We start from the raw sequence: 15,090 nt of genomic DNA, 5'->3' as shown, positions 1-15,090 counted from the left end.
ATCGAATTCCATTTTCAGATTTGGGAAATGAAGGTAAGCCAAGTAAACCGACAGTTGGTAATCGTAATACCGACCATGAGATCATCCCGACACACCAGACGAACACCATCTTCTGTTTGGCATTCAGTACATCTTCTGTTTGGTCTTCACATGTAATGTCACTTCGAATAACAATTGATGTTGTACGGTTCCTAAACCACTTTCACTCATCCTCTATATTGACGAATGTACCGCCGTGCGAGATAACGAATCTCATATCTGCATGTCATCGACGTAAATAAGATTAGCTAACACGAATACCTTAAACAAACATGTTACCTATAGGCAATATGGGCAATGGTAAATACAAAATATTCTGTAGCTTCACTAAGTTTGTAACATTGTTCTCGACATTTAAAATAATGTCAAGAATTACATTTTAAGTTTCGTTCTCGACAGTTATTAAATGTTGAGAATGATATCGGCCAAACACTTTACCATATGCATTTATCATCTTCTTTAACTTCAACAACCGTTTTTACAAGGAATTTATTCCTCCAGTAATGACATTGTCAATGCATGACAACAATTGCAAATCCATCTACTAAAGTTATTTAAGCAGGTTGTGCACCACTTTTGAGAAACTCAAATCAATAAACACGAATTTGATTTTAAAATGCTCCAATAATTTTATAACAAATGTCTACTAAATGTTTGAAAATATCTAATCATCCATTTACATCAAATAAATCACAACAACTATTAAATGCAACTTATCAACAAAATGAGATTTCGAAGAAAATTTTCCTTCTATGGAGAATTGTGGATGAGATTAGATTTCTCAAAACGAAATTACATGATTTTCTTATGAATTAGAAGTATGTAAATTTTGTTGAGTTAATGGTGTTTCATCATCTTCTTTTCTACCCAAAATCATTGGTCATTACCCAATAGATAATGAAAGGACATTTACCCATTAGATACTACCTTATATTAATGTAGCTTCCATACTTCTTTTTCTAGGAATTTGTGACATTGAAAAGAAAAAAAATGTGCTTCATTAAGGGTATAAAAGATAATTTGATACCAAATTTGATCATTTTTACAAGAGTTATCAAGATTGGACATTTTTCAATTGACAAGCATGTAATTGGCCATTTCTAAAAATTTCCCATAATAAAAATGCCGTTCTGTAACGTCAGCACATACACGAACGAGTGATTCAGATTTTTTATAGAACCCATGGCTGTGGCCAAGGACGGACCCACATGGGGTCATGTGGGGTCAGTTGACCTCACAGAATTTTCAGATTTTATTTTTATTTTTTATATTTTTTATCCAAACGTCCCAAGGCCCAAGCCCAATTAAACATAACACTGATCCATTGCCTACCTATCTATCCGTCTATGTGTTGCCATTTGCCAAGCCCATTTGCTGATTTGCACAGAAGACGCGTAGACTACAGTTGTAGTAGTGATTAATGATATGTTGTTTTAAAAAAAAAATTGTATTTCAATTTTTGACCCTACAATGCCAAATGTCTGACTCTGTCCCTGTCTATGGCCCAATTGAAGTCCTCTTAATCATGGGTACATTTTCATTTGTTCATCTTTCTCATTTGTTATGTCAAATGGTGCTTTGAAATGGGTTTTGGATGAAGTGGGTTATGACTTAAAAATGTATACCGAAGGCATGTATCCTTTTTAACGGCAATATGGATGATTTCATGCAATATAAGTTAACCATAAAAGGTGTACAAATGTTGCAACATTAGGTTGTATTACTGGAGTGCCCCCAAAACTCTGTTTCCTTAGTCGGAAATCGCGTGATGGCAAAGCTCGGCTTTCCTTTTAATCGCAGCTGGTCTTAAAAAAGCAACTCCAGTTCGAACTCAACTTTAGCTCTAACTCCACTGTGACTCCAACTTGTGAATTTTACATTATTGTTTTCACAATTGAAGTTTCTTTGTCTGGTCATTGTTATTTCAAATCAATTACTTGGTAGATTTCAATGAATAGTAAATGTCTTATTTAGATTCACTTTTTCTTCTGGGATTTTGATGTTGTTTGCATATGGAGATTCTGTTTTCATATTACTAGTGAAATTGTGCTCACGAATTGCTCAAGGTTGATGGGAAAATCTGTTCCGACTTGGATCAATTCTTTATTATTATTATTATTTTTTCTTTCAGCTTGACTGTCGAACTTCGGTAATTGCAATCCGGTTTTTGAGGGCAAAAACTCGTGAGCAGAGGGCAGCTGTTGATTTAGACACCCACCACTCAAAGGTTGATTTAAATACCCACTACTCAAAGAGAGTGCATTTCCTCTTTTTCGATTCTTTGCTTTCATTTTTGGTTCTTATCCAGTCTATATATGTTATTTAACTTTAGAATATGTGTTTTGTGATAGTGATATGATTACAGTTAAGTTGAATTACATGGTTCATATCTATACAGGAATATCTTGAAGAGTACGTTGGCGTTAAAAAGAGAAGATCTATATTATACGAAGTGATAAATATTAAGCAGATAAACGTATAAAAGTAGTTCCTGAGAGTCGAATGGAAAGGTTGATTATGTGTAGAGGTTCTCGAAACGATACTCCAGCTTTGGCCTCAAGTTTTGTGACTTGGTGGTTTAAAAACAGACTAGAAGGCTCGGTTTGGATGATGAACCGTGACATTTCTCTTTTCGAAAGTTGTTTTCAACCACACACTGCAAAATTTTCATAAATGAGTTGCAACAGGACTTTATCCCATGAGCAAAAATGAAGATCCGGTTGTGTTGGTTATATCTTCTAACTAGATCGTACTTCATCCAGAATTTTTTATTTTTATTTTTTTGGGCTCAAAAGTGTAATTCTTACGGAATTGCTTTCATGCGTTTAAGATTCAAAATCGTTATTGGTTTACATTCTGCAGGAATATGTTAAATACATACCAGCAACTGTATGCAGTCAACTAAGGGACTTGGAGGCCAGAAAAATGCATGTTGGACACAAAATGTCAATAAGAGCGTTCGACTCTATTCGAGCTGCTGGATTTCCTGTATCAATCCTTCACGGGAGGTAAACAAGGTGCAGAGGTGTAACAAATTTCACCTGTTTATGGTCTGATAGAGCGTGTTTGGCTAAGCTTAAAGAAACTAATAGTTACTTATTTTGAAAGTAACTCTTATCTTACTGTCAAAATAAGTATCTTATTTATGTTATCTGAAAACTCACTTTTTTATACAAGTAAACTTTTTGAACTTAGCCTAACATCTCTACGCCTGCTAAGATATTTCTGATGGCTCAGACACGATATCATTCCTCCGTTGAGCCATGCGAATAGGCGAACGGAAAAATTATATCCTTTTGCAAGAATGGTTGAACTTCACGGTGGGCATCTTTGAGTCATGAGAGAATTGAATAGGTAGTAAACATTTTTTTTATTATACGGGTACAGTAACTTTGCTTATATTTTCACAAATAAATCTAAATGGTCAAATTCAAGTAATTTGAAGAGTAAATAATGTACATGAAATCGAAATTTCAGTTTGATGATGCTCTTCTTGAGTTGATCAAGGCATCAGAGAGTGCGATAAGTCTGTATGATAGGACAGACTTGTCCAAGACAAGCATTGGTGTCGGGTTTTGATACCCAATAAATTTCGAGTAATGATGTTAACGTGGGCATATGTTTCATAGGCCTCGACTGATGAGTGAAATAACTATCAACAATAAAGTCTAAAAGTCCTACCGTATCCATTTATATTACCTCTTAAATGGTTTTGAATTTTGGCTCATTTAATCTTGTTATTGGTCCAATTAAACACCTAACCTAACCCTACTTATATGTGTTTTAACCTGGCCATTTTTTGTGTATGATTTGTATATGAACATAGGAGAAAAACGTGGCCCCTTCTCTGTGAAAAATCAACTGCCATAGTGTGTCCAAAAACCAGTGGATTTCTTTGTGAATTTGGCCTCCTTTTGTGCCCATTCTTCATTGTCTTTCTCCTTGTTTTTGTAGCTACAAATCATCACCATTATCTTGTTCTTTTTAAGTGAAATTGAAAAGCAATCGAGGTGAATATATTGGTTGTGGATTGGAGTTGGTTGGATTGGTTGTTTAGTAGAGAAAGGTAACGTTAAATTGAGCCTCAAAAACACCGTTTTGACGATCCTTGTAGCGAGCTTCCGCGACAATTGGTAAGAAATAGTCATTCACAAGTGTTTCCTTTTCCTGTTTCTGATCTATATACCAAAGCCAAAAGCTGGAAACACTGAAATATGGCACTTTTATCAAGGTGTAAAGCTACTCCGATATCATTTTGCAGTGCAGGATACAGGCGACGAAGTTGTTTTTCCTTTTTTGGATGACAATCGACATTGTAAAAAAGCTACGTATTTCGCTATTATACCTTTTTGTTCTCTTCGAATTGGCACTCGAGCATTTATGTAGAGCCATGAGGATTCTAAAACCTGTCAAGATAGAACCTACTCTTTCATAAGCTAGTACTGGTTTAGCCTCTTGTACCGGTAATTTGCTCTAATAATTTCTAGTGCCGAAATTATCATTTATACCTTATCTGCATGCATAAGAGAGTCTAATTCGTTTCTTTCCTTCTAATCACGGGGTATTTTGTTTTATCAATCTTCCAAGGGATGTTTGTTACATAATATTTGACCTCTATAGATAAAATTTTAGCTTCTTTTTTTTTCCCCCCTTTTTATATCGTAAAATGCGGTCTAATCCTGCATAAGAATAGCGTTCCACCAGTGACATGGAGAGTGGATGTCATGGGTTGCTGTGGAAAAGGACGTGCTAAATGGTCATTTCCATTACCAATAATACTTAAAACATTGTATTAGAGAAAAGTTACAAGTACAACTATACTTAATTCATTAATGGAAGGTGAAAACTGGAACTTGGAAAGAAAACAAAATTATACAACTCTTTAATGAGATTCAAGAAAAAATGGCAAAGCAGATAGTAATCTCCCTGCTCCTCAGATCTCTTTTCGTTTCTTGTTTCTGTTCCTGTGACTAATATTCGTCCAAATAAGTGTATAACATCTCGTCTTTCTTTGACTTGCGTCGACTGAGCAATGCCTTTAAAAGGCGTTTACTTTTGCTGGGAGATTGTTCTATATCTTTAGGGCTTTCTTTCTCGAAATAGATGCGCATTGAAGCAGATTTGCGAGGTTCCAATATGTACTGTCAACAAAAACAGCAAATGTAAATTGAAGTATACGATATAAGAAGTTCATTGACAGAAACGAATACCTGTTGTCTTCCAGAAGAGGGATTTGGAGTAGTTGGCCGACTCCTGTTTGGGGTTGTTGGCCTTGAACTTTTTGGTGTGTTCGGCTTACTTGAGAAAGATCCCGAACGCAAAAGGGGAAACCGGAGTGGTGACATTGTTCGTTTGTCTGATGTATTAACGTGACGAGCAGAAGAATAATAACAAATGAATTGTTATACTCCAAAGAAAGTGGAAAATGTGAAAACTATGGTGAATAATAACAATGGTTTCAAACGTGAAAAAAATGGCAGGAACAAACCTAAATCTTTTCTGGTGATAGTGCCCGAGAATGAAAAGTTTCCAGGTTGCTGAGCAAGTCGTGGAGATGGTGAAGGCGAGCGTCCTTTACTGTAAAACAACCAACACAAACATCTTCGTTATCTCGTAAATTCAAGAGGTAAGATAAGAAGTAATTCAATGCATAACAATAGAACTCACATGCCTACAGATGGAGTATCTCCAATTGTAGATCGAATAGCTGCAACAAAATTTGCTCGTAAGATATATAAGTGATACATGACAACAAATTAAGCATTGTTTTCAATAAATTAAAATGGTCGTCTGAGTGAATTATCCAACCCCTGTTCTAGTTATTGCTTAGATATAGTGGAAGGTCTAAAGTATCTAGATCCTTAACAACTATGACAGGCCATGTTAATTGAGGTCTATTCCTTGCTCTTCTTACTTAATCTATCGAGATAATATCGCTCCTATGGGGAAAAAAAAAGAAAAGAAATGTCTCGGTGGCCCTGCCCTTGGTTATGCCAAAAAGTTATAGTGCAACAAATTTGAGAATGCAACAGAAGATACGGCAAATAGTGCACTACCATTCTTCAACTGATGCCAGTCGTCTTCATCATCTAGATTGCATCCTTGGTAATTCAACTTAGTATGGATGGCACCTTGAATGGTCTCCCCCGCTAAACAAAAAAATCAAAGTACTTGTTGTAAACCAACATTGAAATCTCTCTTCTCAAATAGAAAGAAAAACATTGTGAAAATTATCATAGTTAGTGTAATTGCCTGGCAAGATGTACCGTTTATGGTACTTGGAACCGTTTATCATGAGTGACTGCTGAGAAAGGCCTTCACGATCAATATACTCCTGGCATGTCCTTAACCTCTAAGAAAAACCACGTAAATGCAATAAAGAACCAAGGCAAATATAATTTTCTCCCATCCAGTTTGGAGAGTCTTTAAACAAAACATCATCGTCTCTCCACATTATGCTAGTATGATGTTTAGCTACTCATAATAAGTTGCAGTTACTTTTAAATAACTTAGTTTTCAAACATGTTCAGAATAGATACCTGCTCGATACATGATAACCGAAGCTCTGTTCCAGAAACTTCATCAACCAGTTCATCCAACAAATCGTTCACCTTGTAGGACACAGAGCCCAAATGGTCTACAGTATTGACAAGAGCTTTAACGGAATAATCCTTCAATGTATTCACCACTCTGTACATTCAAGAATATTTTCAGAGAACAAAAGTCAATACAGAATCTCTTCAAGTAAAAGATTTGACCGCAAATGGGTAACACGAAATTCTTCAATATACAACTCACATATGTTTCTGATCATCGTTGGTATAAGAAAACTCAAAATATTCTGCAGCTGAGTAAAGTTGTTTCCTAAGATTTCTCAAATCCTGACAAACAAATGCATTATGTATAAATTCAAAACCGCATTCAGGAGGATCAAAAGCTATTTTTTTTAATTTTATTTTTTTGAATATTTATGCCTTGTTAAAAATGAAACTTGAATGTCAAGATTTTAATCAGAATTGCAATAAGATGCAACATGAGAACAACTAGTTACCAGCACCACCTGTCATATTTAAGTTCTTCTGTTATTTAGATTTTATTTTCCTTATCCTAGAATCCTACTTAGGGATAAAAAATGACATAGAAATATATGCAAAACAGAAAGAATGTGTTGGTGTGAGACGAACTCTGGGGGTGGGGTCGGAACGACTCCCCATGAGCTATAAAAGTAAAGAAGATATAAATACCTTGAGGCTATCAGAGAAGAGCATGCTCTGTTGCATAGATATCTCATCATAACTGGTTGGTCCCCGAGGGAAGGGCATCGAAACAGTTGAACTCATTGTCTCCATGGATGAGTAACTAAATGGTAGCTAGATAGTCCTTATCCTGTAACAACCATTTCCTGTCTACATTAAAGGCCATGATTCTGATCTTAAGATATCAAAGAAACTTCAGCACTCATAGTAGGGTGGTGTGTCCGCATCCCACACATTTCAAAAACAGACAACTCAGGACATGTGAGACAAACTGCAGGAATATCCTATCTTTTAAGTATTTTGTTTCAAATTTTAACGTGCCATGGATACTTTGTGCGTTGGATACACCACTAGGCATGTCCTGTATTCGGGCGCTAGAAATAAAAAGAACCTCCCTCTACAAATTGACTTCATGTTAAACAAATGTAAGCTATGGTAACCAAGTTACTATTTTCATAGCTTCATCTCGAATTAATTAAGAACGAAACTTTATTAGCTTGTGTAGCTGCAACCTCCAAAACTACAAAAATCCTTATTTAGAATGAGATTCCAATTCAACACCTTTTGAGTGAGATTTTAAGAAGTAATGTTCTCCAACAAGCTCAAGCTCAAGCTCGACATTCTATATGACGGAAGTCATAAGCCGAGTTTCGGGAAGTTACTGTCTATCGTTGACCTCTGTGCTTCTTCTACTTCTTCAGAATAGCAAAACCAATAATAAACTAGGATTCCAAAAAGCCATTCTTTCCCAGTACACTCCCATTGTTCACACACAAGTATATTCCAACATAAAGCAGTATAAATCTCAGTAGCTAAAAATACATGAAAAGGTTGCAATTTTGCACTCAATATCCAAAACACAACAAAAATTCATCAATTTACAAAGTGAATTTTAGACTATAACTCTACTAATGTAATTCAAAGAAATTAATAAAGAACTCACCTTAACTTGTAAATTCTGAACTTTCCCAGCAATCAATAAAGAACCCACAAACAAAAACGCTGTATAACTTATTTATGTCCTTCTGTAGTGATGTACAAAAGTATAAACCCAGCACCCACTTTCACGCTCAACTTTGATCACAGAATGTGGCTTTGAAGAAAGGCAAACGAAAACATATATAGGCCCATCTACTGACATAGACTAATGTTGTTTGGTACAAAGATTTTGACTAAACAAAAGAAAATTATTTCGTGGGATATTTGAGGTCTGAGGGAATAGGCAATTTACAAAGAGGGGAAATGGAAGCAGAAAAGACACCAATTGAATTGGCATAGAGGTAAGGGTAATTGAAGCATTTTAGGTGAGAGTTAACTTTTTGGAGCAAATACTGGTGCGGGGGTGGGGATATGCTGGAAAGCCGATAACTCTTCTCTAATCATTGCTTCTTTCGTGGGTCCCTTTTCTTGGGGTTTCTTCTGATAATTTTTTGTTTTGGCCTTTTCAACTCATATTTGTAATTTTAATTTTTAATTAAGAATAGAAAATGTCTCTTGAATTTTTAAGATTTCCCAAAAACCTTTTACGCGGATCGACTTGATGAAATTAACCATTTTGACGTATCTTTTGTGCATTAGACAATTTAACATGAAAAGTTTTGAAAGAGTGCGAGATTTTTATCCTAAGTAAATTCTCTTCATAAAAAAATAACAGATGAAGTAAAGGCACTGATAATCAATCAATTTAAGTCGAAATTTCATGTTTTTTAATCAAAATTTATTTTATTTAAAAATACCTTGTGGATCTTAGTCCAATTACTCTAAATAAAATCTATTATTTTTTATAACAAAATATCTGATAAGACATATGATTATCTAACATGAATTCGAAGCAAATGTCTAAGTTGTTACCAACTTGAAAGTCAAACAAGGAAAATGACTTACCTTTTTTAACAAATAAGTAGATGGGAACAAAAAAAAAATTAAAAAATGACTTTCATTAAAAATAAATAAATAGATTTAAGATGATAGAGAAAATATGGAAACACTATATACTAATTTTCTAATACTTTACACGAGGACATGTCCGTAAAATTGTACTTACGGCGTGCTTCCTTTGCCATTCTAAACGTATTATTAATTGTTCAAAACCAATTAAAAAGGTATTCTTCAATGTTACTTAATTGCTAATTTAATAAAAATAAATTAATTTAAAAGGATACTTATGCTATGGTCAACCTTCTAAAGTTATTTTGGAACTTCTTTTGACGAATGTAATCGTTGCCGTGATTGGCGGAAGGGTCCCACATAAGACTGGTGTGATTGACAATTTTGTTCTTTTCTTCTTGCCACTAATCCTGATTTGTTCACACGTGACAGTTGACAAATCCAATATAAATGATATTAGGGTCTGCTTGATAGATCCAAATTTTCTATGGAAAATGAAAAATCAATTTCAATTTCCACTTTTGACATATTTGATTTACAAAATTTTTCAAGGAATTTGTTTTTCACCTTTGGCCACCACGTCAGCATTTTCCACCTTTTTCTTGAATTCGAATTCTCACAATATTGGTGAGATTTCGTTTTCCAAGTACTGTAACATTTTTTTTTCGAATTTTTTTTTCGTTTTTGGATGGTGAAAACAAATTTTAAGAATTATTGTAAAAAAAAATATATTTCCATTTAATTGAAATTTTCTATGTAAAACAAAGCCAAACGAACACAAAAAATAGATGATTTTCTTGATTTTTTTTATTTTTTATTTGCAATGGAAACAAATTTCATCTCCAATATCAGTAAAATTCATCATTTTAATTGACAATTTTCATGTAAAACAAAGTCAAACGAGCACAAAAAAATATTTTTATGTCAACATTTTCCACGTAAAAAATTATATCAATCAAACACAATAATTTAAAATTGTCTCAGGAAAATAATTTCTAAACAATTCAATTTCCTGAAATTCGTTTTCAATTCAATTCAATTCTATCTTTGCAATCAAACGGACCCTTACTGTATTTAATAAATCATAAATCAATAAATCTTAAAAATAAGTTTTAGCTTTGGTTCCCATCACTTGAAATTATAATTTGTAGAATAGTGCTCTTTTGGTGAATATGTGGTTCAAAAAAAAAAGGAAAAAATTTTGATTTATATGTAATACTATTTTATAAAAGATTGTTTGATTAAATATAAGATAGAAGAATAATTTTTTGGGATAATGGGGGTCAAACGAAAATGTGTAATTTATATTGAAATGTTTTGAATATTGGTAAGCTCACGTTAGAAAATAAGTCACATGTTTATTGATAAAATTTAAGTTAAATCATCCCTAGCATGTTCTATATTTAATTTAATCATTCAATGTTTAAAAAAATGTTTGATTTTTCCCTTAAGTTTTATTCAATTTCACTCTCCAATCGACAAGCCAAAGTCGAGCAGAGCACAACTGTAGTCATAATAAACTCCTAGCTTGGTTTAAAAGTCGAGGACGACTCAAGTTCGAGCATCTTAAACAATGATTTTGCTTCTCTACCAGACCTGTAAATGATCTGGTAGAGGAGCCTCTCTACAGCAATGGGTCCCCCATTGGGACCCATTATTTAAAAATTGTCAAAAAACACCCACTCCCACCTCCAAATGTGAGTGGAGCTGCTCTATCAGATCATTTACAAGTCTAGTAGAGCAACACGGTCCCTTAAACAACCACATGTCGAATTCCATTTAAAAACATGCAGATGTCAATTAAAAACAAAAAAACTCTCATTTTAACAAGAGAAGAAAATAAATAAAATTCAATTTTGGATAATTACCATAGCATCTCAATGAAATTTAGAGCTTCTACCTAATTTTATTTTGAAAACTAAAATGATGAGAACAATTCTGTTTTTTCAAAAATACTAACTGGTCTAGTTTTATTGACAATATAACTTTTAAGGATTATACTACTTATACATAAAAATGATATATAAGGATTACATATACTTGTACATAAAAATGGTACATAAGGTATTGCATAACATAACGTTGAGGAAAAAGTTTGGTTGAAAATATTTTAAACTGACAAATAATATAGTGACATGTGAGTCTATGACATTATGTAAGTTATTATGTAAAATTTGATATACATATAATAAGTTCCAACTTTTAAATGCATTCAATTATCCCATTAATTTTGAAATGGGACATGAACAGAATATGGCTCAAATGAAGGGTCCAATGCACAACTAACCATGTTATTAGAAGCTATTTTCAAAATTATTGTACACGATTCTTCATTCTCAAGAAAGACTACCATACGCTATACGCTATATTCCAGTTTCTTCATCAAGATTGAAAAATACTATTATAGAATCAAACGAGAGACTATGTCCGATTTGATTTAGATAAAAGTCAGATTTTTAATAAATTTTAATAAGATTGATGGAAAATGAAAAGTATAATCAAAAAGTTGTAGATCCCATAAAATATATGATCAAAATTAATGATTGATTTGATTTAAGTTTTGATTAACTTTTCAATTGAACCAAACACGAACTATAAAACCCTTCGTGAATATTCAATTTTTAGTCCATAATTGCTTACTCTAGTGTTTATAAGCCCTTGTTCGACTCTCATTATCTAAAAGTTCATTTTTCCTCAAATTCATTTTAATTATTCATTTTCCAAATAAAATAATTTATACGTAAGCCCTTTTTTTTTTCTTTTTTATACTTTTTAACCACACAATTTGAGAAAGAAAAAATCAATATTACAAATCTCATTTTTTTTTTCAATAATCAAACTGGAGCTAAGTAAATTGCTCGAGAATTTGGAGCACGTGGCCCCAAATTCCAGGAAGTGTGCAGATCAAATTTTTAAGCGGAACGAGACCTTATTTTTCTCCCACTAAAGAAAATTGACATAAATGACACTAAAAAATGTTGTGGTGTAACCATATTAATATTTCATATGTAGCACAATTTTATACTCTCATCTTTTTGTCGCACTTGATCCTATTTGAGTTGGCCATTTTCATTTTTTATTGATTTTTTATCTGATCCCTTAATTGACTTCAACACAAATTCAAATGTAATGTACAGTACTATTTCTTATCAACTTACAAATTCAAGATCGGCAGTCCACTATCTATTCATTCAAAAAATGTTTTGAGATGAAGAAAATGAGAAAGAAGAAATAATAGAAAGAGAAAAATCTCCTATTGGATTATACGAATTGATTAAGTTGTTAAAAGTTGGACCTGTCAATAAATTCATAAGAATCAACATAAGTTTAAATAAATCACTCATTTCTCTCAATAATAAGTTGATAACAACTTATTTTCTCACTAAACACTTATTTCTAAGATCTAAGCATTTACATACTACTCACAATAGAGGTGGGGACCACATTTGGATGTTTTTATATTCACACGGCCCCACATGCATTGTGAAGGGGAGGACAACTTTTGATACATTACATTCGATACAAATGTAATTATCCTATTTCTAATCCCATCCAGTGTTCTGGACATTTCCATTCCTCAATTCCAAACTATTTCTGGATCCTCACTTTACACCACAGCATGATAATATGAATCACTCTTAAAATCGGCTTATAAAAGGAGAGCGCCTCAATGTGCTAATAAATCTACAGATAGGCCGTCCACGAGCGGTGTGGGATTTGAAAAGCACAGAAGCGTGACTGTTCCAAATGAAAGGGCTCGTCGGCCCCGATTTTATTGTTTCTGAATCATATATGTGTTTTACTCACTGCAAGCATTGTAGTTAGATGAATAATTTAAGACAGTAGAACAGCTTATTCACTATAAAAGTTCCGCAAAGTATTAGAGAAATGGCAAGTTAAGAACTTTGTATTGGCCTCTTCCTTCAAGTATTCACAGGACGGCGGCGCTATCTTTGGAAATGGGTGATACAATCACATGCGAGGGTTCCCTCAAGATCCCCTATGAGTCGAGATATCCAGACTTCAAGCCCTCTCTGTACTTCTCTGAAAAGAGTTCTAACAGTATCAGCGAATCGCTTCATGTCAAAATTAGCAGGCTTTTCGACTTCTTCTATGTCCCCTATAAAGCTGGAAGCAATCTTAGTTTGGACTTCCATTAGTTTCTGCCCTGTCGCAACAATATATCGCTGCAGTTGAAAGGTTTCTTCAAGGAAGTGCTCTAGCTTTCTCGTTTCCTCCTCCGTTCTAGAAATTCTGGAACTTCCACCGTTGAAATCCAGGGCATTCTCATGCTGCAATTCATTTGGGTTATGGTTAGAGAAAACCTTTAGTGTACGTTTGGTACGCAACATTGGATAAATTGGATATAATAATAATAATAATAATAATAATAAATCTTAATTTCTTATTCTTTAATATTGTTTAGTACTATCCCATCCTCCCTACCAAACGTGTCATTATGTCATCAAAACATTAGGATGAAAAAAAGTGATTCATCTAACTGAATAAGAGCTGGAAATATTATGGTCGGAGCATACCATTCGTTTGCAAATATCGTCTGCGTTTCCCTGAAGGGACTGGTATCGATCGACTTGTTTATTCAAGAATGACATAAGTGCATAAAATCCCTTTATCCCAAATTGTTCGTCGTCGTTGCTCTCACTTTTATCACAACTTCCTTGATTTCCTATTAACCTCTCAAGCATGAGTAATTGCTGCTTCAGCCTTTTGATTTTGTATGAGACTCCGAGCGCGTGAAGATCCACCTTCCATGTAGGATTAATTTTTGTACTTATTCCCTGGCCTATTGAAGTTGAAGTTTCAGCATTCACAATATCCTCGGAAAAGGCAGCAACTTCCCCTTCCTTTATCTCCTTCTGTGGAGATTCAAGAGTCAAAACTATATCCTTGATATGCTTATTTTCCAGGGATTCATCTTCCACCTCAATTGCCTCAGGTTTCATCTTTGTTTCTTGCTCATTTTTCCCGGGTTTTCTTTTTATAATTTTGAATTTTGACCAAACAGTATCACGGGATACAGCTACCTCGTGCAGAGACGAGTTGAAGTTAGTTTTCTGGAAATCTGGTGGGTTTGACAGCAATGCCAACTGTTCTCTCAGAGTGTGTAAATCTGCTTCTCTGTTCAGCAGTAGAGCTTCCAACTTGAGATTATCTTGCCTGATCTTTGCCAGCTCATGATTGAGCCCCTCAACATGCGACTGAAGCCTCTTTGATTCTAGTTCCATGCTCAACAAACGCCAGCGGAAACCTTCTATTTTTTCGTCCTTGAGTCTCAGTTGTTCAGCAAAAGCATTCATTTCAGCATGATGTCGCTCCTCAACTTCAATCTTGCATTTTTCAGCCTCCGATTTGACCCAATATTCCATGTGCTGAATGTCAGCTGTTAAGACTACAAATAGCAAAGTTAAGGCAAAAATAATCAATTATGGGATCCACTTCCGATAGTAAAAAATAAAAAAAAAATAAAAAAAAAAATTGTATCTTCTTAATGTTTGTTGAAATGGAAACAATTGACTGATTCAGAATGTTTAATCAGAGTTCACATCTTTATCTTTTGCTTTAGGTCTTTTGCTTTAGGGGGACGAAGATTAGTAAAGAAAATATTATGTGTGCTTGTGCATCAGAAATTATGATGTAGGCTCAACTATATGGGCCAATGTTAGATGGGCACCCCTGCAAAGGGCATTGGAGGTCGCAAACCTAGGCCATGGGCCTTAATGCCCGTTGACCCCATCAGGTCGTGTAAATTTGAGTGTGGACATCAAGAATAGGATCTTACTCTTTTCCTCACTTCCATCAGCTGAGTGTGGGTCGAATAGAGGAGAAAATGCTGCCGGCCCTTTCCTAAACTTAGGCTGGTTGTACTTGGAAAGAAAGTCAGTTTTCT

General features: G+C 34.2%; 2 protein-coding genes across 2 annotated transcripts in view; both read right to left on the bottom strand.

The window, feature by feature from the left end:
- Positions 1-4,786: 4,786 nt before the first annotated feature.
- LOC111393777 (protein ABIL3-like) lies at positions 4,787-8,639 on the bottom strand. Its single transcript, XM_023019479.1, has 10 exons — positions 8,239-8,639; positions 7,284-7,425; positions 6,838-6,920; positions 6,579-6,729; positions 6,292-6,391; positions 6,096-6,188; positions 5,707-5,746; positions 5,528-5,616; positions 5,250-5,395; positions 4,787-5,180 (listed from the first exon to the last, which is right to left on the bottom strand). Exons 2-10 carry the CDS (start codon positions 7,386-7,388, stop codon positions 5,010-5,012), a joined length of 978 nt encoding a protein of 325 aa, XP_022875247.1. The 5' UTR covers positions 7,389-7,425; positions 8,239-8,639; the 3' UTR covers positions 4,787-5,009.
- Positions 8,640-12,917: 4,278 nt separating this feature from the next.
- The window catches only part of LOC111404224, a 3,646-nt gene continuing 1,473 nt past the window's right edge, over positions 12,918-15,090 (bottom strand). Inside the window, exons 2-4 of the mRNA XM_023033013.1 lie at positions 14,983-15,088; positions 13,721-14,592; positions 12,918-13,474 (exon numbers count right to left, since the gene is read on the bottom strand). Of these exons, the coding sequence (XP_022888781.1) occupies positions 13,130-13,474; positions 13,721-14,592; positions 14,983-15,088 (1,323 nt within the window). The 3' untranslated portion in view covers positions 12,918-13,129. The remainder of the gene's footprint in view (positions 13,475-13,720; positions 14,593-14,982; positions 15,089-15,090) is intronic.

Source organism: Olea europaea, chromosome 1, assembly GCF_002742605.1.
Source record: "Olea europaea var. sylvestris chromosome 1, O_europaea_v1, whole genome shotgun sequence".
Classification (NCBI taxonomy): domain Eukaryota; kingdom Viridiplantae; phylum Streptophyta; class Magnoliopsida; order Lamiales; family Oleaceae; genus Olea; species Olea europaea.
Note: the sequence above shows the minus strand (reverse complement) of the source record. Positions and strands in the feature narration are given on the sequence as shown.

What these genes read in the sequence shown, in the direction of transcription:
- LOC111393777 (XM_023019479.1), bottom strand. Translation starts at nt 7,388, where the DNA reads ATGGAGACAATGAGTTCAACTGTTTCGATGCCCTTCCCTCGGGGACCA. An exon ending in GGTTATCATGTATCGAGCAG is followed by an intron (nt 6,392 to 6,578) that starts GTATCTATTCTG and finishes GGTTTTTCTTAG; the next exon opens with AGGTTAAGGACATGCCAGGA. An exon ending in GATACTCCATCTGTAGGCAT is followed by an intron (nt 5,617 to 5,706) that starts GTGAGTTCTATT and finishes GTTGTTTTACAG; the next exon opens with TAAAGGACGCTCGCCTTCAC.